Raw genomic sequence first — 24516 nt, 5'->3', positions numbered from 1 at the left:
ACAATACAAATAAACCTAAGGCATGTAAAATATAAGAGATATAGCCGCGCGCTGGCTCCAGGCGCTGAATTCCTTTCAGGAAGCATATTGCGACACTCGTCGGGGTAAAACCGCTTGCAAATCGCGCCGCGCCACACAAGTGTTTAATCGCTAGCTTTGAACCGCTCTAATGTCGTCTACACACATCTACGTATACTGGAATTGATTCATAACACGTTTATTCGTGGAAACTAGAGTTATACATTGTTCTTTGTAAAATACTAACAACCACGTGGTGCGAAAGCAGCGTTTTTAGTCTTTCACCAGCTTAATAAAACACTGGATTTTCACGACTTGTTTAAAATATTTACATCCTGTTTTAAATACAATTTGAAAACATAAACTTCATTTAAACCAAAATAGAATTTTACATATTAAAAATAATTCTAAAACTGTTCGCCTGAATTATTTTCCAAAATGGCGATTTCACCTTTTCTGAAAAACACCGATATATTGTAGCAGTAGAACTCTTTGCGAAAGAGTTCGTCCAGGGAAGTTCTGCTGCCAAGCAGTAATGTGAGCATTACTGCGTTCCGGTTTTGATGGGTGCTTGAGAAATTACAGGCATATAGGGTTTGTCAACTTATGTCTCTGGGTAACGGGCGCAGTGGCAGTGCGACTTTTCGATTGGAAACTCTGAGCGGCTTTGTAAGTAAAAAAAAAACAAATATAAGCAATTTAGACCCGAATAAAACAGTTTAATTTCCAATTTGTAATATTGGGTATATTACAATTTCAAAGTTTTACAGATTATAATCCAGTTTTATGATGACCGTGGTCGAGTGGCTAGCACACCGATTTCTATGGCATCGTCATTTCTGAGGTCCCTGGTTCAATCCCCGGCCAGTAGAAAAACTAACTTTTCTATATTTTCCCGGGTCTGGGTCGTTGTTTCCGATTTCCATAAGAAAAGTGCTTTAGTTACTTACTTTGGAATCAGAGCAACATATGTGATGTTGTGTAATAATTATTTATTCAACGTTGCATAAAACTGGTCTAATACCAAAATAAAGATTATGACGGGAAAGTCTAATAAATTATATTACATTTTTTTACAATATCAAGTGACGGGATTAACAAGTCGTGCGCCTGATCGTAAGCTACACGCCTGTCCATAACAGTTGCAGTGCCACTCAGAGCTTTAAATCGCAAAGATATGAGGGGCACTGCCACTGCGCCTGTCATCTTGCGACGTAAGTTGACAAGTCCCATGTGCCTGTAACTTCACCAGCACTCTTAACCTTTAAAACCGGAACGCAGTAATGCTCATATTACTGCTTGGGGGCAGAAATAGGTAAGGAGGCAGTACTTCCCTGGATGAACTCTCATAAGAAGCTCTCCTGCTACTAAAATCAATAATAATGAGAACACAGTATACTAAATTCTAAGTTCATTAAATATTACGAAGTTTTACTACAATGATATTCAATTGTATTTTTTGTGAAATTACTACACTAGTTTATTATAACTATTAATACAAACATCAACACGATCTTGCTGGATCAGGCACGGTATGCTGAAGGCGCTGGTTCGCATACATCCGGATGGAACGAAATTTTTTTCAGTGTTCGATCTTTGCATTAATAATTAATTAAAATGAGATATTGTACAAAAGTGTGTTTTTTAAGGGTGTGTGTGTGTGTCTGTATGCCCGGTTTATTGTTTTTTTTTACCTTCCAATTGGAGGTGCTTCTTCAAAGAATTAATGAATAATAAAACAGCTTCACTGTGCCCGGCAAAACATTAGACATGGAAACTTGTTAAAGCCATATTGCCGATTTGACAAGCACAAAAGATAATAAACAATCAGAATACTAAATTGGAATAATATTTTTTTCTTTACGTAACACGCTTTCTTTAAATTATATAACTTGGGAACGCAAACTTGGATTTATTAAATCAGTCAACAAATAAAACGCAGTGATAGTGGTTGTGGTCAATATTATTAATAATAATTGTATTATGTCATTTGTACGGTCCCAATTTCATTGCAAAAAAAATCAAATGTTAAAAATTTCATTTAGTTAGAAACAATGAAGTTCAAAATAAGACTGGGCTATATGGTATCGTCCTTTGCCCTTCCCTATAAAAGGGAATAATTAAAAAAAATTGAAGTTAAAGTTAAAATGGTATGTTTTGGTCACAGTTTTTACATGGTAGACATTATTCTTTGTTAACAGCTAAACTGTTGACTTTACAGCCAAAGGTCAATAAATAAATGACATTATTAATTCACTATTCGTTAACAATGCATGCTTACTTGGGTATAGCTAAATGGTAACGGTGTCACATTTTTATTTATTTATTTCGGTTTAAGAGAAATGTTGTCAATACTACGAAATTAAAGCGTCTTGTTATATTTATACAATAAATCTGTATTATATATTACTCTGCACTAAAGAAAACAATAACCGAATGAGTCTCAGATATAAGTTTATTTACTTACTACTACTACTAACTCCTCTCTTTATCCCGTTTAGATGATTGTAAACAGCCGTACACAGCACAATTCACGACCATTCTAAATAGTAACTTAAAATGATGTTATATATTAACGTACAAATTTCGTAATGACACACATATCATTTTTAGTTAGTTTTTTAGTTATATACACATACATATCTGTTTTATTGTTATATAAATAAATTTATTACTAAAAAAAATAATGTTTTTTATCACGTCTAGAAGAATTTAAAAATAACATTATTATTTCAGTGTGTATTGTTCAAATTCTATTTCATTTATTAAAAAAAAATACTTTAACTATAATTATTAATGTGAAGATCGGACATTAAGACAAAAATTCCTTCTAACCAACGGCTTCCAGCAAACCGTGCAGACGCGATGCCAACTAATCCACCGAACGAACTAGCGGAGATCTTTGTTATTAACGACTTTTTGCCGTAGATAAATCTAACTTGTGAAGTAATTTCATGAAAATAATTGAATATCATGATGGTCAAACATCGTGACATTCAATAAATGTAAAAATTACAATTACTGTAAGTGTTTTAAAATATAACGTCCACTTTTTTACTAAGGTCTATATATAGGCTGAAGTAAACAACAATTATTATAAAATAGTTACAGGCATAGAGACAAATTGGACCTATCTAGACCGACTATGTTTCCGTACAAGTCACGCCGTATAATTCCAGTTTTAAAGCAACGACGAAAAGCTTAGCCTTTTTGTCCATCAAAGTTTTGGATGTAAAAGGATTCTGAGCACGAGTAGGCCTTTCGACATCGATAGCCGCTTTTTGCCCGTTAGCACCATTGCAAACAAAGTATTTAAGTTTAAAACCTACTGGAGTTACGAATCAAAGTAATTCCCTATGCTCAAAGGGAAGTGTTTTGTTCAAAGCGATTTACGCGTTTGTGAAGTGCTTATTGTTCGCTTTTGAATGCTCGAGTAAGTCTAATGTTGAATTCAAGTGGAAGTTACATAACCGTCCCGGATTGGGCGCCAATATGAGCATACAGTGACAATTCCGTTTTTTCCTTATTTATTTCACACGTTTGTATTGTTTTAATGCGATTCCCTGTTCATCTAATAATTAATACGCAGTCATAACGGAAACTCAAAAAAGAACACAGAACTTAAGGACAAGATCACTATGAACACAATAAAGCGATCCCTGTATCAACTTAACTACATCTTAATAATTGTGTGTCCAGTGTCCTTTAGACAGATGAGTTGTAAGGCCACGGTCCATTCACTAGGATTCACATTACTACAAATTATTTGACAAAAATTAAATCAACATCATTATTTTCTGGCATTACAGACTAACAGTTATCACAAAATTACCGCGCAGCGATTAAATCTGTCTAGCTTATAATGCCAGCAATCGAGCCCTTCACTGGAATCCGTAGCGTAGCAATCACAATTACAGCATTACTCGCGAGCATCGAGTGCGTAACGACGCCATGCCATTAGCCGCCATTGTGCGTTGGCGCCCAGCGTGGGACCACTTGTGTTCTTACTACTATACAATGACCTCTGACGAAAGACTATACAGAGTGTACCTTTGACTACTTGTCAAATTTCAGGAAAAATGTGGAACAAAATTTTTCCTCACATAATTATAATCGTATAATTACCGAGCGCAATTTACGCTGGGGAAAAAAATGCTTTTCAAGAGTAAATGTAATTTTTGAAAGTTATTTAAATTCTCTCATCAAATGGATTTTTAATTTTAGAAACGACCTTAATAAGCGAGTTTTGGGCCGCAATTAATATGTTTCCTATGCCTTTATTGTCTGATTTAGAAAGTGCAAATATGAAAACAACTGGGCATGATCTGTAATTAGAATTAGTGTATAAATAATAATAACCAAAAATAATAAAAGAACACTGCAAAAAGTAAAGGCTTCATCACACCGCATCCTTTTGGAAAAGCTACTTTTTCACTATAGCCTTCGTAAAAGCTTTGACGTAATGTTTGCACTCACTCATTTCGGCAACTTGCACTATGTATGTGGCAGAGGTAAAAAAGAATATAAAAAAGGCAGGTGGAGGCAGACATAATAGGCATCTAATGGGAGCCTCGCGTCATATTCACGGGCGTGAAAGCGTTGCAAATAAAAGCAATTGAGGCCCTTGTCGGGCGCCAAGATGATTGCACATCAGTGATGAATCTATTTCTGTAATCAAAACTCTAAAGTAATATGTAATTAAATAGTCTTAACAACGCAAGTAACTAGGTATGTATCAAAAGACAAACAAGGATATTTTAAGTAGAAAATGTCAATTAAAATACTTATACAAAGCTCGACCAGTTTTTACCAGACACGGTTTGGTTTGAAAGACATTCTAAAACTGGAAATTCTTTGCTACCATTTTCTTAAACGCTTATAAAGATTGAACTTTGCAATGCAAATGTAATGCTTGATGCGCTGTTGACATTACGACTTGAACATCTAAGGGTAACTAGGATGTACCCTCCTTGTCAATTTAGGGAAAGGGAAAAAATAAATGAGACGCGCCACTCTCGGGGGCAAGGAGCGACCTGCGATTTCTGCAATAATTAGAGGCGGGACGCGCGTGCTCAAGTGTCCGGCGACAGCGCGGTGACTTAGGGTCCCTCGTAGCGACAAATTGTCTGTGGTTTGTTCGAATCTGCGGTTTGTTTAAGATAAACTATTTTATAGCTAAAAGCGAACGACTAGAGTTTTGTGCTAATCTCATTTACCGTAACTTAATTATACATCATGAGACATAGAGCGGTAATCTGCAAACACTGGAAAGTATAACGTGTATATGTGAGCATTACTGCTTTACGGTTTTGAATGGTGCTGGTGAAACTACAGGCACGCAGAACTTGTTACCTTTATGTTTCAGGATGACGGGCGGTGCGTCAGTGCCCCTCAGACCTTTGCGATTAGAAGCTCTGAACGACGCTGCAACTGTTATAGGCTTACCACCAGGCGCACGACTTGCGCGTACCATCACTTGGTATTATAAAAAATAATAATAAAAATATAATATTATATTTTTTTTATTATAATTATATTAAATCAAATTTAAATACAATATATCTTTAAATAAAAATTAGCCTGTCCATAATAGTTACTGTGCCACTCGGAGCTTTAAATCGCAAAGATCTTAGGGGCACTGCTGTGCCCGTCACTTACTACTATTTACGCGATTTAGGCTGCAATTAGGTTTTTGTAAATCATATAAAATTGAATGTCACAATGAATATTTTTACAGACAGAACCCTGTCGACTCTTGCAAAAAATGCTTGTGTGAGCTCGATTTTTGGGAAAGAAAATACGTCTTTGTGGCGGATTAATTCCGGAGGACACGTTGGGATCAGCACTCGAGAAATTTTGTGGAAAAAGTAAAATATACAGCTTCAAAAGCAGGAAAAACTACCTTGTACATATGTTTTTGCATTTCTTGAAGAATTAAAAACTTGAGCGTCTGTTCGTCGTATGTTGGAAGCAAAAATAGTATAAATAAATTTCCAGAAGTGAGTGACTACCAAAAGTTTCAGACGCCAAGCTAATTGAGACGATCGCTGAGTCAACGAAGTTGGAGATTTCCAAAACTGTCGTAGTTTTCTTTACCATGCACAAAAAAAACAATAATTCTTTTTGGTTCTTTCATTTGGTGGCAACTTCAATGCAGTTTTCCAACCAGTTTTTTTTTTCAAATGCCTTATGGCATCAAGTCCGCCATGTGTACTTCAGTGTATTGTACTATAAAGTTTAAATAAATAAATGAAGAAAAAGTTAACAAGTCACGAAATTGGAAAGCCCCATTTTGTCTCTAATTTTACAAACAATTCGCGACTCCATCAAAATTTAAAATTATAGTATTTGTACACATGTCAATCGCAAAATCAAATAAGCGTATTCAATTAAAAATTCCGTAGTTTGGGGGCGGTTAATGGGGCCACGTGACGCCCCCTACAGTTTGGAAAAAATCTTAATTATAAACTTTACTACGTCGGCATAAGAGTTTTAATTTGGAACGGTTTGTTATCCTGTTTGATTGATTTGAATGCAATGCTAAATAGAAATTAATTGGGTCTGAGGAAGTCACAGAGGGAGCACGATTTATATTTATTGGACTTGAAAATGATGATTTTCTATACACTTTTTGGCTGTTTTTTGACATTATTAAGTGCAAAACTATTTTTGGTGAATTCTTTTGTAACATACACATTTTTTTCACTTTTGAACAATATTTTTTACAAGCGAAGAAAAGCGAAACCTTTTCGAACCTCTCCAGATTTTTAAGGCTGCCGTCAACGAATTATCGTAAAAAGAAAATAAAATACGTATTAAAACACCTTCGAAGCCACCTGGTAATAAAGCAATACAAAAAATCGATAAAGAAATGAAAAAAGCTCCCGACATTGTAGCGTAATCCTCTCTCACAGGATAATAGGAAGTACTTGAGCCGATCGACCCGTTATTTAAAAAAATTGTCCCCATTGTGTTGGCAACCCTCGATAATTATTATTTTCCCAGTTGGCGACACTGCGTCGGACAATGGCGTCCCTTCGCACTTCCTGTTTGCATTCGCGCGCTATTACACGCCAATGCTTACTGCGATAGGCCAATTTGAATTTCGAATTTGTAATAATGGGATTCCTTTCACAGTGAAGATTGGCTGTAATTTTGTTTTCTTAAACTTTATGGATCGTAAAGTAGATGTATTATGCTAGGAATTTTAAATGGCAGCGCGGTAGTGCTTTCATGTTTTTGCAACGTACTTAAGTATTATCGTATATAAATATTTATTTACAAAATAATTATAACTTTTTATAAAACAACCAACCTCAAAAAGTTCGTAGAATTACACTTGCTTGCTTGCCAAGGTGTAATGAAATCGATTACCGGAAAGTGCGCGAAACCGGATTTTGCCACCTTTAAATGTAGAATATGTTCTTCAAATTTAAATGGGACCAATACTGAGGTACCCACTTTCAAAAAAAAAAGGTTCATAAATCACTTCAGAGTGTTCGTGTAACATGAGCAAAAAAAAGTACAATTAAAATGAGAACCTCGTCATTTTTGGAAGTCGGTTAAAACGAATTCCTAGTCAGGTGTCGTCAATATAAGTATAAATACATAAAGTCTCAACTCGGTAATAAATCAAATACTTAATCAGTCCATAAAAAGACTCGAGTCTTGTGATTGATCCAGTAAGAGTTAGCCAATGCTTTATTTAATAATGTACCACACAACGACACCAATTAACTGGTCTCGAACAAAGGAATTCTATGCACTATTGAGTACCAGAGCAACATAATCAATTGGGACACTACTGCCTCCGTGGCCGAACGGTTACCATGCCATGCAGAGGTCCTAGGTTCGATTCCCAGGCCAGGAGAAATATGTGTATGGCCTACATTTATTTCTCTTATGAGTTTGGGTGTAATTTGTGGTTGTCTATGTGTGTGTCCATGGCACCTGCGACACAGGGTTTCCCTAGTGCGGGGCTATGTTGAGTATGTGCGTTATTATTATTACTACTACACAGAGCACACAGATTAGAACCAATTTAGAAATGTTCCTTTCACCGTCCTGCCCGGAATTGAACATGAGACCGTCACATATAGCACCCACTGTGCAAACCTGGATCATCGAGGTGGACAAAAAATCTCTGTATATATTTCGCAGCTTGTCATAAAAACAAAAATAGTTAATTATATCGCATGTCCAAAGAAACAGTGACTTAACTCATATTTGTAAAATTTGCAGAAAATGAATCAAAAGTTTTGTATTTAGGGCTACTTAGCACATTTAAAGAACTCTTAAATGTTTATACACTATTTCAATACGCATTACGGCCTCTATAGAAAATTGAAGCAATGCATAATGCTTCTCTGTTTTCCTTATAAATTGATTATAAAAGTGGTTTGGGATCAAAATTATTTACAGTTAAGTCAGTGTTTTACCGGAGGTGCGCTGTAGATACAGAGCCCTTAGTGAAAGTTTTCAAATATGTAAACTTAACTATCGCGTTTGCGTTACGATTTTAATTTATGCCTTATAAATATACAATTAAGATCTAAATAAAAATCTTAACGCAAACGCGGTAGTTGCGTTTGAATGATTACAAATTTACACTCAGGCCTCTGGTGCATATACCCAAAATTAAAAGAAGTCATATACGTAGAGTGGATAATATCTAACTCTAAAGTTTTTGATGTGTAATAGCCCTGGTAGCCTCTCAAGCAGAAGTGCGTTCGAAGCCGGGCTTGCACCTCTGAGTTTTCAGAAAAAATGTGCGAAACTTTATTTGAAATTTAACACGAGCTCTTTGGTTCATTTTAATAATATATAAAAATTTTATTTCACTAATACAATTAACTTTGCATTAACACCGCTCTTCCATAGCTATAAATGCAAATTTAACATTTTTAACTTGTCCTTAATTTAGCGTTTAATTATTACATTTCCAAACAAAACAATTTTTTTTTTCTGGGCTTGCGTGGAAACACAGCCCAAGGCCTCCCATTGTGAGAGGCCTGTGCCCAGAAGTGGGAGTATATACATGCTAATTAAAATTATATTATTATTTCGATGTGTAACTAGCACCTATTTGGGAAATAAGGTTTTCGTCTGGGTGTTCTGTAGCGGACTCCGTTGCTCTGATATTCAGAGTATAGGGAATTCTCAAGTTCGAGATCGTGTAATAGATAGCTGTGGTTCATCATCATGGTAATCATCAGCCCACTGCTGGACATAGAGACCTGCTTGTCGCATCCATCTGCTGCTAGCACCCTTTCGCAGATCGTCACTCCATCTGGCCAGAAGGCCAGCTACGGTCGCTGACACATAATTATTATTTTTGAACAGCCCCATACGCACCGATCGCTTAGGCTGCTAACAGAATGACTATATGTTTGCAATTAATACGTGAAGTAGTAATCAACTTCATGCAGCCGAGAACTCTACTTCACGCAGTTAATGCGTTCTACCCATGCAAAATTAGTGGATACAGCCTTAAATGAAACATGCCTGATCATAACTGGCTGTCTTAAGCTGAAACTGGTAAGATTGCTGTACCCACTAGCTGACTCCGCCAGACATCCGCAGAAATGTCGCGGCATCTTGCGTAAGAGTAAAAATGGCCATCGACACTCGGTACCCTATTCACGATCACTTCACAGTGCAAAAGGGACTGAGAATCCGGAAAAGTTTTGTCAAATGTGTCGATTCATTGCATTGAGCCGGCACAGGGGGTCTATTCTCGAGTTCCGTCCGACATCCGTCCTAAACAATTACTGTCCAATAAGTAATATGCGACAAAATTAAAAGACAAGTATCAAGTATGAAGCTTCATTCGCATCACGCGTCTTTTCATTTGGTCAGGTATTGCTTATTTGGCAGTAATTGTTTCGGACGGATGTCGGACGGACATCGAGAGTAGACCCCACGGCGAGGTGCAACCTTTAGCGCGAAAGAGTACCATCTACGTTTGTCCCGTCTTCGGAGAGTCTTCCTCCTGGACACGAATTGCCATGGCCGATCTGGACGTCTTTGAATAGGTTTCGAACTCAGGTTGGTCGGAGCAAGGGCAATTTGTTCAGGTGGGGATTTTCGAATGGTTCTAACCTGGACTGTTTGTGCAGTGCGACTGAAACGATGGCCCACCTCATATAGTGCCCTGCGTGCCCTAGCATCTGCACGCTTGAGGACTTAATGGCGGCTGCTAGTGACGCGGTCGGTATGGCTGAGTTCTGGACCACTAAAGTATAATGCATGTCATCGATACGATAAGAAGTTAATGCGTGGAGTCGTTATCCGAGACCTCGACTGAATGAAGTTGATAACGACTTCCCGCATCAACCGTACGAAGTCGAGATCGACTTGTTATCAACGACGACTTCACGCATAAGTCAATCTGTTAGCAGCTTTAAACGCTGACTGTAATAAATAATTTAACAGAATTGAACGATAACTACCAACCATGCCTCCGAGGCGCCGCCGCGCCGTATTGAAATAAGTCAAGCCACATTTCCCCTATTGCCAATTATTCTCTACCAACGTTACCCTTACAACAGCCCCTACTTACGCCCTAACTAGAATCACAGGGCAATGCAAGGACCGTCCTCATTAGAGCCGTGCTTTTGTTTCACCATTGTTTCTTGTTACACTTAACCGACGTAGGTTCTTCAGGATATAAAGGGGAAGAGTTAACAAGTCGATATACAAAAGTTTTTAACTGCCATCGCGTTAAACTCACTGTACGTTAGATAATTTCTGTAAAAAAGGGGGAAATTTAAACCGCCGAAATAACCGCATCACAGTAAAAAAGACTGTATCAACAGGAAAGCATTCCACTCTTTACAACGGTAATAAAAGCGATGCGATTGGATAGTTTGAATTTGGTACATCTCACGTGATTTGTCAGTTTTAGCTCAAATAATAAATATTCCATGTGTAAGAAAATAGCCTTAAAATCATCACAATAATGCAACCATACCACTCACTCGTGCTATGGCCGTGGTAGCCTAATTGTTTGACCTACCATCTCACAAGCAGAGGCCGTGAGTTTATATTGGATATAAACGGCTTTTTTGCGACCGACTATTTTCACAAACAAAAAATATTAATCATGGCATTAACAACTAAAAAATAAAATAGATCTTTATAATAATATGTATCTTACACACATATCATAAACCCTTTATGATGTGTTCAAAAACCGCAAATTACGATCAGCATAAAGGTAAACTGTTTTGTTAGAACAAATTTCTTATCTGTGAAAATGTTATTATTGCTTCATAATAGCATCACATTCGATTTTATTATTACATTCATTGACCTACCAATAAATGGACGTCGGGTTCGCGCTAAAAAGTGTCCGCACCTATAAGGCGTTAAAATCGCATACAGAGCGTCAATCGCGCAACAGTCTTCATTTGTTTCGAGCGACAGCGCGGTTGTCAATCATGCAGTACTATACAATAATAACTTGTAAAAATTACCGCAGTAAAGTGTAAAAACAGGATTTTGTATCATATTTTCATTAACAAATATATTGTGTTATCATAGTTCTCATTTAAAAGTGTTATTTTGTACAGTTTTATCGTATTTAATTTATATATAAATGAATCGTAAATATAAATTACAAAAGCACACAAAATAATCAAATAGCTAACTGGCTTTTTTCTACACATTGCATGCGCAAAGATGGAAAGAGACCCATTACGTCAATTTCAAGAAGCCTATATAAACTGTTTGGTCATTTTCAATTGTTCGAACCACAAGCGATTGAAATATTTAGAACAAAGAAACTATAGAGTCGCTTTGATTTAAATCTTATTTAAAAAAATTTTTTTTAATGACGTTTAATTCGAGGTAACGAAATAAAATGTCAAATATATTTTTTTAGGAAGATTACAACAATAAACTAAATCGGTTTTCGGAGTTACGGTTTACGTTTAGTTGGAATATCAGTACATGTCTTATAGTACACGCTTACTTTCACATTTGTAGTAATATTTGTATGTTTGTATCTGACCAACTCTTTATTATTTCTTTAAGTGAATTTGTACAAAATGCGACATAATAATATATATAAAAATTAATTAACATTTACGATAAAGGCTACTCCATTACTCTTGTGTTCAAGTCATTTTCAGTCGAAGCTAAATATGGTGCATTTTGTTAAATTTCCAGTAGAAGCTGAATATGGTGTTTTTGGGTCCTTAAATTGTTGCAAGCAAAATTAGGCAGTACTGCAATGACGTTACAATTTAAAATAAACGTTTTAGTTTTTTATATTTCGTTACATGTCACTACGTTTGTATAGGTTAACTTCGGACATTTTTTTCGTGGTTTTTGTATTAATGGTTACATTCAAATTTCGAACACCTCTGACAAACAAAACAATTTAATTCGACCTCAATTCTAATATCAGCCTAGATTAAATTTTATTCGAAATGAAATGTCAATAGCCAACAATTTTGACAAATCTCACAACTTACTTGATAACGAACGATATGATAATAGTTTGGGCCGACTCTAGTTTGTCAATGAATTAAAAAAAAAACTACGGTAGCGTGACATGCGTGAGAAAAGGTTTTATTTGCCGCCATTTAGTTTGTTTTGTTGTTTATCATATCATAGAGAGCTTATAATATATGTATAGATAAAACAGTGTATGTAACTGTACATAATTAGACATTAAAACACGCGTGTGGTGTTGTGAAACCACACTCGTGTTTTAATGCCTTCCATCACGTGACGGTCACATAAACCACTATTATTTATCAAATAAATGAAATATTACAAAATCGTGTTGATCTGACTTCCTAACTAGTATGATTGATACTGTATCTTGGATTGGAAGTCAGATTCTTCCCAATAACAACAATCAGAAGAGATTTTCTATTGTAGTACAACTTAAACTAAGAATTAAATGTATGATAATAACTTAGAATAATAACGCATAGAATGATAGTTTCATATCAAACGAACTGTCACAAGTGAGGCAAAAATCAAATTCATGTAGGCTAGTTTTTGTAGTAGGTTAATTTTCGGTTTTAGTGAATATTTATATAAAAATACAAGTTACGTAAACGCGTTACTTCCTTGTGGAATGTGATGTTAGTATCTATTTTATGTTTGTCTGACGTATTTTTACACTCATTTACCGTACATTTCGTCATTTTTAGCAAAAATTCTGGAGCTGTTCGCGGTGCAAGTTGACCTTGAGCACTGAAGGCCCGCCCGCTCGTGTAGGCCCTTTGGGAGCGCTTCAATTTGCCTCACTTAGCGTGTGCGGGCTAGGTTTCTATGCGTTATTATTCTAAGGATAATAATAACCAAAAACAAAACTGACTAAATAATTAAACTAACTAAATAAATAATAACTAAATTTTATAAAAATTAGTATCTTTTATATAGTTTTAATAATTGTATGTTTTTGATATTGTTTTTTTTATTCATAATTTTTGTTTTGTTGTGCACTTAAGCACGGGATTTGTAATTATTGTTTCCTGTATTTAGGTCTGCAGGAAGAAATTTCTGTTAGAAATAAGCAGTACATTTTGTTTGTGTATTCCTTGTTACTAAAAGTGTTTCTATTTTTTTCGTCAAATAAAAAATTTTAACAAAAGGGAGAAAGTAAACAACAAGCGTTTTTACTGAACGATTCGTACTATAGACATAATAATATACATATATCCTTGATCCTTGATATGTATACATACCGTGTGATATGATATTACATCGGTCATATTACGTACAGTTAATGGACACTGATTGTACAAGACAATCAACACAATATTGAGCCCCATCACAAAAATTATGACACAAATTGTCACTAAACAAACAAACCATCGAAACAACGACGAATTTATTAAAAACTAATCCCTGTCACACGTCGCCGAGTAACACGTCCCACGCGTGTGACGTCGTGATGTGTAATTGCGTCACGTGCCGCGCCCTCGTAGACTCGATTAATGTTTAAGACTAAATCTTTTAATTATTGAGGTTATTTTTTAAGTTTTAAATAACAAAATAAATAAGAGTTTACATTTTTATGGAATTCATATCCAATTATTTTTATGTGAAATTACTCCACTAGTTTGTTATAATATTAATGTACAGATTGAACACTCAAAAAAAAATCCGACGTCTTCTAGCATACCGAGCAAGACGCTATACCAACTAAGCAACGGAACGAAGCAATGGACCTTACGAATATTTGTATGTGCTTGCATCGTATCTTTGTACTTGGTTTTTCAACGACTTTTTAGCCGTAGCGCCATCTATGAGAAATCTATGATATTTCGTCACCCAGTTTTCACAGCTTTACAGCTATCAGCTCCGGCTAGAGATATCGCTATTCATTTTGTATTTTGTATTTAAAATATTTATTGAATTGATATTAATTTTTTTATGTGAAATTAGTGGAGTAATTATACATAATTATATTATTTATATATAGTTTGTTATAATTATTAATACAAAGATCGAACACTCCAAAAAATCCTTCGATCCGGTCGAAGTCGTTGAAAAACCAAATAAATACAAAGATACGCAAGCACATAGAAAAATTCGTGAGGTCCGCTGGTTCGTTCCGTGGTTGAGTTGGTATAGCGTCTGGCACGGTATGCTAGAAGACGTCGGTTCGCGTTACCGCGATAACTATTTGTAAACCGATTTTGAAGATTCTTTTTTGTTGGGGAGAGGTACCTCCGCAGTGGTTCCAAAGCTTAAATTTGAAGAAAATATTCCTCCTCTAAGGGTGGCAAACTAAGGGATGAATCCGTTTTCGCACACTTTCCGTTAACTGATTTTTGTAAAACTTGGCAAATACAAAGGCATCTAAACCTGGTGGCCGATTATGGGGATGGCTACACGGACCCCATCAATTAACCGATTCGAATAAAAGAATAACCGAAAATTTGTGGACATCATCGAAACGTTCCACACTCTTGCAAAATTATGTTTAATGAAATTCGCTTGGAAGAAGAGTAGTAGAGTTCTTTATGATAGCGCACATCCTTACTTATTTCTACAGCCAAGCAGAAATGTGACCATTACTACGTTCCAGCTTGGAGGGAAGCTTGAAGGGAAGGGTTTTGGTCAAATTATAAGCATATAATGTGTCAGGGTGTCGGGCGTTTTATTATTACCTGTCGTCACATTTTTATCGTGACGTTTTATTTAACGTTTGACGACTGTCGTTCTAGCTCTTCCCATTGTCACGACAGTCTCTCGTCGTAACGTCAAAAAAGTCGTGAACGACAGTTAATCGTGTGTGTGAACAACTTCATTTAAATATACAAGCCATGACACTTTAAACGAGTCGTGCAGACTCTCTGTCGTCACGATATTACGTGAAAGCGCCCTTACGACCAGGTGCACGACTTGTCCGTCCCGTCACTTGATATTATAAAAAAGGAGTATTCCTAGAATGGGCGATAATGTTGAAAATACACAAGTAAAATGTCGTAGACGTTGCTCACTGTTATGTATAATACTTACTGTGTTGCTGCTGGTGCTGCGGGGGCGGCACCGAGGTGTAGGACCTGTCCCTCGGCAGGTGATGGCCCAGCATGCGGTGGCCGGCCGCCTCGAGGTTCGCTATCGTGTGCGAGCGGACCATGCCTGCGATTTACAAGTTTATCAGCTGTTGTTGGTGAAGACAGCTTCGTCGGATTCTTAACTATCGTCTGCTTTTTTGAAGACGGAGTAAAATGACATTTGCCATTTGCATTTATAAAATTTTAAAGAAATTTTTATTGAATTGATATTCAATTCTTTTTTGTGAAATTACTCCACTAGTTTGTTATAATTATTAATACAAAGATTCACTCACTCAGAAAAAATTCCTTCGATCTGGCCGGATTCGAACCGACGTCTTCTTGCATACCGTGGTAGACGCTATGCCAATTAAGCCACGGAACGAACCAGCGAACCTCACGAATTTTTCTATGTGCTTGCGTAGTATATTTGTATTTGGTTTTTCAACGACTTTTTAGCCTTAACGCCATCTATGAGAAATCTATGATATTTCGTCACCCAGTTAGATACCTTTACAGCTACACAGCCCCGGCTAGAAAATGTCTTAGTTGGTATAGCGACTGCCACGGTATGCTAGAAGACGTCGGTTCGCATCCGCCCAGACCGAAGGATTTTTTTTCTGGGTGTTCGATCTTTATATTAATTACAAATTTAAAATAGTCATTTAGCTACAAAAATACTTCACATGTGAAACCATCGTATTTATGCACTGGGTCATCTTTACCTAGAACCGAGTTGATTAGGTTTTTGTTCATGTTCTTTTCATACTTTCGAACGCACAATGAATTTGAGCGGTCCGGGTTTGAGGAATTATTTAAAAAGAAATTTACTCACCGATTTGCGGCTTCCAATTCCTGTTCTCCTGGTGGCTCAAGTCCCCAGGCTTGAGCACCCTCGGCGGCTGCTGCGCGAGCTTGAGCCTCCTCGCGGGGAAGACGAAGTCATCGGGGAACTGCGGATCCACGAAGCGCACGCACACCACGCGGTTGCCCAGCACCGGTCGCAGCCCGATCACGGGCGACGCCAACTGCCTGATGCATCAACGGCTATTCTAACTACATTCTGGTTCATACCCAAGACCTTCGTGTCAGTTTTACAAACAAAGCTTGACAGCTTGCAATTCACTTTTTGTTACGGAACTTTTGCTTAACAGCGCCACCTATGTAACACCAGTTGTACTACTTACCAAGCCTTACTAACGGTCCCACGAAATGTACTTTCAGCGCCATCTAAGTGGTTCCAACAGTACTACCACAAAAGCATTCCACGATCCCTACGCATATATTCGCTTTGAATGTCCAAGATGATGCACGTCGTTTATCAATAGATGGCGCTGGCATGTCCCTTTTTATTGGCCATAGAATTTTTTATAAAATTTTTCAGAATCCGAAATATATTTCATAAAGGTGGGGATTTACTTTAAGACATATTTTTAAAAAAATGAAACCAGTATCCCAGTAAAAAGAAGGAACTTATTTTGGTCGTTAAAATTAATAGAAAGTAAAAGTTGTCATTCGATTTCATAGTGATTAAAATAAACTGTTACTATTAAACGTAAACTCATTGTACGATCCCTAAACCTGCCCGCGTCTTAAGGTACGTTTCTAAACCATGACAATCACGACAAGTATTAATAGCCAAACCAATCTATATTATTCATAGTTAAAACGACGTATATGCCAGCCCTATTGTAATACAGTTCACTTTTTATTTCACGTCTCATTAGGGCCCTAACCGAAATTCATTCCTAATAGTTCGTAGTTCATTGTCTACTCAAACCCGCTCTATACTCATTATGTATAACATACTCTTTTGAAGCATACTAACCCGCCTTGACAGACGCAGTCGGCGCTCAGCATGACGTCACCACGCACGCCTTCAGCCCTGAACGGGTACTTCTGATCGCTGGCGATGAGCTTCTTGATGTCGTGGCCCGCCTGCTCGTACAGGCCGAGCAAGAACTCGAAGCTCTTGTTGCCCGTCGACACGTACAGGCGATCGTGTCCGCGGGTGTTGCGTTGCACTGTCAGAAATAACAATTATCATTGTCCATTTCACATAGAACAGTTACTGTGACCCTTTAGAATAGAATAGAATAGAATAGAATCGTTTATTTCATGTTATCAATGTCACAATATTACAATTGGAAATACAATGTCAAGGGATAACTATGATCGTCAGTAATAAAATTATAATAATAATAATGAATATAAAATAAAGTAGTATAACTACTGCTTGTCGAATAAAATAAAATTAAAATTGTTTCAAAAGAAACTCATCGACACTGTACAATTCAATATCCAATAAAAGGTTTTTTAGTCGGGTACAAACCGTTGCATCGTTTCTAACACTTTTCAGGTCTGTGGGTAGATGTTCGTAGAATCGGGGACCTATTACCCGCGGATTTCTAGTTGCAAGTTCGGTACGGTGGGCAACGGATTTTAGTGTTCCCGCGTTTCGTAACGCTCGGCCTCCGCCTGTACGTCGCTCATAAGTAGCCAAGTTTTGACGCGCATAAACTATTATATCATAAATATATTGTGAGTACATGGTCATTATATTGTATTTCTTAAAAAGGTTTCTGCAGGTCTGACCCTTTTATATGCCTACTATTGTTCTTAGTGCACGTTTTTGAAGAATAAATACCCTAATCGACTCAGTTGAATTGCCCCACAGTGTGATGCCATAAGACATCAACGAATGAAAATACGCATAATACGTCTGCCTCAATACCACATTGGAGACAAGAGGACGCAGTTTCCTCAGTGCGTATGCAGCACTTCCAAGTTTTTGACATAGAGTTTGTATATGTGACTTCCAGTTCAAATTTGAGTCTAGCGTTAAACCCAAGAATTTACAGGTGTTACATAATGGAACAATGGAGGTGATAATTGGCTTTGTTATAGAATTTCTTCCTGAGAACAACATAAGGTTTGATTTCGATTCGTTAAGAATAAGTCCATTTTAAATTTTTAAGTTGCATGCATACTATTTTTAACTAATCTTACAATCACCTTACAAAAAGAAATAGTAAATTTGTTATACTGTACCAAAAACAAACAATATCTGTGGGAGTTGTGATTTTAAGTAAAAATTACAGTATATAAAACTGATGGAAACAGAAATGATAAATATAAAAATAAATTACCCCAACTAGTTGATGCGTAAAACGGAATATTTTTGCATAGAGATTGACATCATAGAATCGATAAATCGAATCAGCTGTGTGTCTTGCTTTAATATGAGTGTATAAACCTTGTACGCGGGTCGATTATGTTTGTTTTGAGTTTTGCATTGATGATTTTATGGTTTTTTGTTTGGTTATTATTGATTTTTATAATTAGTTATGTAGTTTTTTTGGTAACTTAATAAAATAATAATCGAATGCTTCTTATTTCGTTTATTAGTGGTTCTTAAATTATTGTGCCTAAATCAATTCTCTCTTCGTTACAAATTATCTCAATAACATATTTAAATCGATTTTATTTCATTCGATTTTACGTCAATACTTGTCTAGAAACTTTAAAACTCATACGTCACCTTATCCATGATATGTGAAATGGAGTATAGTGATTAAGCCAGGAATATTTTTTTATGATATCTAGTGACTGGATGAGCAAGTCCTACATCTGGTGGTAAGCGACACGCCTGCAGTGCCAATCAAACCTTTAAATCGAAAAGATCCTAGGTGCACTGCCGCTGCACCCTGAGGCATAAATTGACAAGTCCCATATGCCTGTAATTGCACCAGCACCCTTCAAAACCGAAACGCAGTAATGCTTACATTACTACTTGGTGGCAGAAATAGGTAACACTACTTCCCTGGATGAACTCGTTCACATGGAACTCTACAGCTACTAAATCGAGATGTCTAAACACTCACACTCGGCCTGTGTTAACTCCTTGTAATAAGGCTCCAGAGCTTTAAAGAGGCGGTTTTCGTCAACGAAGGGCAACAGCGCCACTCCTTGCCACGCGAACTTCTTTCCGTTCAGGTCGATCTTGAAGTCCGTCGGGTAGAAGTCAATGATTGGTGAAAACTGGTGAAAAAGAAAGCTGTGAAGGCACCGTGTCGGGGAACGTGGTCTTACGGTAATATATGGATAAAGAAAAACTACTCACAGGGTCGCTCATGAGGGTGGCCCAAGGTTTGGGCACGTGCTGCGAGCTGGCTGCCGGGAACACACCCATCAGCTGCTCCAGCGGACGGAACTGCACCAGCATGTAAATTAATATATCGAGTTCTTAGATTTTCGCGATTGTTACACATAGGGAATGAAATTATTTTTCCGGATTTAAATCGCGTAAATAGTTTTATTTCCTATGTAAATCAATAGCCAACATTCTTTATTTCGTCGCCTTAACTTTCTCAAAATCGTATCTTAAAGCATAAAGTTACTGAAAGGCAAAAAATGGATTGTATACACAAATTTTGCAGGCTAATTTCACATCATATTTCCTTCATATTCACACACTGGCTTTTACGGATTCTTAAAGTAATGCATGCAAAATAACTTTATATATACATCGAGCCCTCCTACGTAAAGTATCGTATGCCGAAATTGCCAAGTTTACAGGGGAGCGTTTCAAAGTTCTCCGTTTTATTTGGCAAAACCTCATGACTGACATAGAGTGATCATCTAACCGACATCTAGGATTTTACAAAACTCTATGTGAGTAACGAGCTTTGCCGAATAAAACTGAGAAATGCTAAAGTCACGTATTATGCTCATTGCAATTGAGAGCTTTAAAACGCTTCCCTGTAAACTTGGCAATTTCGACATACGATACTTTACGTAGGAGGGGTCGATATATGCTAAAATTTAAAATAAATAGAAAATTTTGCCTTCTCCTGAATAATCACTCTTTATAAGATACGAGTTCAAGAAAGTAAGGCGTCGATTCACATTCCACTATTTACAAGGTGTTACATATCATTCAGGCACAACAAAGTACAAAGGAAGACCGTCAGAGTAGGCTGTTTTGAAACGTAAATTTTGAGGGAGTCACCGGCGGAATCACGACCTTAATTGTCGACGCAGAACCGGCTTGAGTCGACAAAAACTCGTTTGTAACGAACTGTGTCAAGTTAAAGTCAAGCTTTCAACAATATAACATTTTTATAATAAAAAAACGACCTGAGAAGTACGTGCAATTACATCTATTTGACAAGTTTTATTAAAATCCAAAAAGTTCCGGTAGAAAAGCCAAATGCACCCTGAGGGTCGAGCGCTTGCAGTCCCGCCACAAGGTGACTTTTAATTCGTTTGTAGTGAGAATACCGACCGAACATTTGTCCACATTCCTGAAGGAGTTTTGGCCGAAGGGCCAATATATCGGCGATTCCGCGACCTGACACCAGATTGCGACACACGTCGCCGATAAATGCAGTTCGTGTAGTACATTAGTTATTTAGTTTATTATGTTGTTACATTATATTGTACGTATGTTAGTTCTTAAGTGTCGATACTAACGCATCTCGAAATAACACTTTTCCCCTACTAATACGGTTCCTTTTGCTTGGGTCGAGCAGCAAGGACACTGGCTTTATTTCAGAATTTATTCCTTTCTTACGAATTAAAGCCATTTGAAAAATGTATACCGTTTACTATTACAAATTTAGAAATTGTTAGCTCGAGTACACACAATATGGCCATAAGAGTCTATAACAAAATACCTCTTAGAATAAGAAACATTGAAAATAATTACATGTTCGCAAACGCTCTGAAAAGTTACTTGCTCTGTACTGTGTTGTACTGTTTCTATGACCTAAAAGAGTATTTCGATAATAAAAGTACATGACATTATGTGTACAGTATAGTAAGTTAAGTTTGGCATGAATTTATGTGTACCTATTAGTATTAATATAAGTATAGTGAAGTAAGTTAATTGCAGTGCCCTTACAGGGTTTATGTTGGAATGTAATAATAGCTTTAAGACCTTTTGTAGCATATAAAGCAATAAATGATATGATTATGATTATGACTATACGTGTTCTATCTACTTCAGTTGACATAAAATAAAACGTTGGTACATCTAAAGTATCTATTGAATTAAGCGTCTTTCTTGTAATATTTCGAGGGAAGTGATTTTTTTCCATCGTGAAAATTTTTAGAAATCGTCGTGTTTTCACACTGTATAGTAATCAGTGCATTTCCTCAATTTTACTATATATATTTTTTAAAGTGATAGATTCAACACTTTCACTGTTATGCGTAATCAATCAAAGCCATTTGAGGTTGTAGACTTTTAAGGTATTATATGGGTTATGTGACCAGAATTTAATGACTAAATGAAAAATAAAATATACCGGTTGCGTCCCCTTCTCGAACTTGGTGGACAGGCCTTGAATGTTGACGAAGTCGGAGGCGAAGGGCGCGTAGTGGTAAGGAAAGTACCACTTCCAGCTGGCGCAGCCCTGGTAGTAATAGCGCAGCACCCAGCACAAGCCCCGCACGTATTGCAGCGCCACGCGGTACCTGACACATTCAACGTATAACCTTAGATAATTCTAAAACTGGAAATACCATAGCGGTATGACCATAAGTCACCTGGTGGTTATTCCAATAATGTCACCGTGGCCGAACGGTTACCATCCCAGAGGTCCCGGGTGCGAATCCCGGGCCGGGAGAAATATTTATACGGCCTACGTGAGTTTGGTAACTTTTAATTTGTGGTTATCTATGCGTGTGTGTCTCTCACCGGAACTCCATGTTGTCTGTGGCGACCTCGAACTTGCTCTCGTAGTAGCGCTCCTTGAACCCCTCCTCCCAAAGGCGGACCTCGTCGTTCTTGTCGTCGTCATCGTCTTCGTCATTCTCGAGGCCGGCTTGCGTGGCGGAGCGCTTGCGGCCGCGTTGCGAATCTTCTTCCTGCAATCACATTGTGTACCATCACATTGAGAAGAACTGCCTGGCCTATGGGAAGACAAGCATGATACCAAGCCCTCCTAGGTGGCCGATGTAATAATAACGACTTTTAGGTTCAATTTAAATTAGAGATGAAACGGATAGTCATTTGGCCGGATACCGGATATCTTGCAAGCATCCAAACCGGATAGCCGGATATCTGGCCGCCGGATATCTGTCCCACAGCCGTAAACATGTGGCGACCGGTTTACAGCGCGCATCGCCGTGATTGATTAATTAGTGAATAAACAAGCACTTTCACACTTTCACATTGACGATTTGGTTTGTTGTGGTCACTTGGTTTTTTTAAAACGATTAATTTATTCAATAATACAAACAAACACAAACAGAAAAATGTTTATAGTGAAATCTTTTAATATCAGTGCTGTTTATTTGTTGTGAATGCAAATTTCTCGAGTTGTAGAACAAAAAAAACCAATTACATCGTTCTTTGGCCATATTAAAATTTCTAATTATTGTATACTTACAATTGTATATATACTTATGTATGCCTAGTACTTTATACGCCCGTTATTATTTTGTTTCAAATTGATTTCATTAATTTGTTTGTAATCTAGTACTATATTTACAGATAGCGTTATCTAACTTCATAGTTCTTTCAGTTACAAGTAATAGATTGTCAACGACCCTGTAATTGGTGTTTATCCTATTATTATAAGCTTTAATCAATTAACTTGGCGTACTCATTGTGAATTTTTCTCAGTTTTAAATATCCGGTATCCGGCCGGATAGTAAAAATAGGCTGGATAGTTACCGAATATCCGTTTCATCTCTAATTTAAATTCAAATCATCTTTATTTCATAGGTAATCAAATTACACTCGAAACCATCATATTAATTAACCTCTACCACACATTCGTAAGGAGAGTGAGCAAAAACCCCAGGAGTTGCGCTATGTGGTAATACTCAGTCATATCAGAAATGTAAACAGCACGTTATCTCTTTCACACCTGTATTGATAAATCATACATCTCTTCCAGAGGAAACTTTTTATTTTATAAAACATAAGTGCACATTTGACCTGCAGCTCGCCTGATGGAAATGAGGTTGACGATGCAGCATGCGCACCTAAATAATGCCTATTCACTCTCGCCTTGAAAAGGTCCAAGTTATAGTGTTCGAGGAATAAGTCCGCAGGTAGGGAATTCCACTCTAACCGCTCGTCACTAACTAACCAATCATAAAAGCCGTAATGTGAAACGGAATGGTAAGAGAAATGTAAACTCACCTGAACCGCAGCTTTCATGCCCGCTAACCGAATATCAGCGGCTTCTTGGCGAGCATTCTTTACAGTTCTCACTTCTCCTATTTTCTGTAAAAATGTAAAAAAATTGCAATATTGCTTAACATGACCTTCCTAAAGAAAAATTAGCTAAAGATCTGGTACCAGGACAGCATGAACTTACAGCAGGAGCAAACTGTGTCTGGTCAAGCAGCGCAAAGTTGATCTTCTGTCTCTTCTTGGCTTTGTCTCTCGCCTTGAAATTGAGCTCGTTCTGATGACGCCGCTTGAAGATTTCGTCTTCCACGTGGCCCAGCTCGTCCATTATAACTTGCACGCGATCTAGGTTCACGTCACCGGAGTCCGTTATCCAACCCTGGGGAAATGTTTGCGTTAGGAATGCTATAGGGAATCTACAAGTATTGAACTACAAGTATCGAAATACCCCGAGGGTAAACCTCAGAACATTTAATAGCAAGAAATAGAAAAAGTAGTGTCGTACTTCTACCGGATAATCAAGTACCCCTAGTTAGATACTGCAGGAGGCCAGGTTAATTATTAATCAAGATAATTATTCAAGCCAGGGTACCGAGTATCAGTAAGGTTAATGAGCCTGCCGACAACGCCCTTTGATCTCGACTTTGGGCAGATACGGTAGGAAGTTATTGATCACTAAGAATCAATACTCTGGCTAGATAAATTATCCTGATCCTAATCATTACCCTGGTCCTGTAGACGAATTTTTAATAAAAGTAACATGCCCGGCGACAGCGCCCTCTCTATTTCGAGTTTGAACTGACGCGGTAGGAAGTTATTGGT

The 24516-nt window shown here is 37.2% G+C and overlaps 1 protein-coding gene across 1 annotated transcript in view; it reads right to left on the bottom strand.

Annotated features, from left to right (window-relative positions):
- Positions 1–24516, bottom strand: part of LOC113239926 (5'-3' exoribonuclease 2 homolog) — a 39611-nt gene that overhangs the window by 3610 nt on the left and 11485 nt on the right. The window contains exons 8-16 of the mRNA XM_026477085.1: positions 23882–24073; positions 23704–23787; positions 22249–22418; positions 21857–22025; positions 19669–19758; positions 19430–19586; positions 17374–17569; positions 16381–16577; positions 15508–15630 (exon numbers count right to left, since the gene is read on the bottom strand). Coding sequence (XP_026332870.1) covers positions 15508–15630; positions 16381–16577; positions 17374–17569; positions 19430–19586; positions 19669–19758; positions 21857–22025; positions 22249–22418; positions 23704–23787; positions 23882–24073 — 1378 coding nt within the window. The remainder of the gene's footprint in view (positions 1–15507; positions 15631–16380; positions 16578–17373; positions 17570–19429; positions 19587–19668; positions 19759–21856; positions 22026–22248; positions 22419–23703; positions 23788–23881; positions 24074–24516) is intronic.

The sequence above is a fragment of the Hyposmocoma kahamanoa genome, unplaced genomic scaffold (genome assembly GCF_003589595.1).
Source record: "Hyposmocoma kahamanoa isolate Upper Pololo Valley unplaced genomic scaffold, ASM358959v1 117, whole genome shotgun sequence".
Classification (NCBI taxonomy): Eukaryota; Metazoa; Arthropoda; class Insecta; order Lepidoptera; family Cosmopterigidae; genus Hyposmocoma; species Hyposmocoma kahamanoa.
The sequence above is the reverse complement of the archived record's forward strand: the minus strand, read 5'-3'. Positions and strand labels throughout refer to the sequence as shown.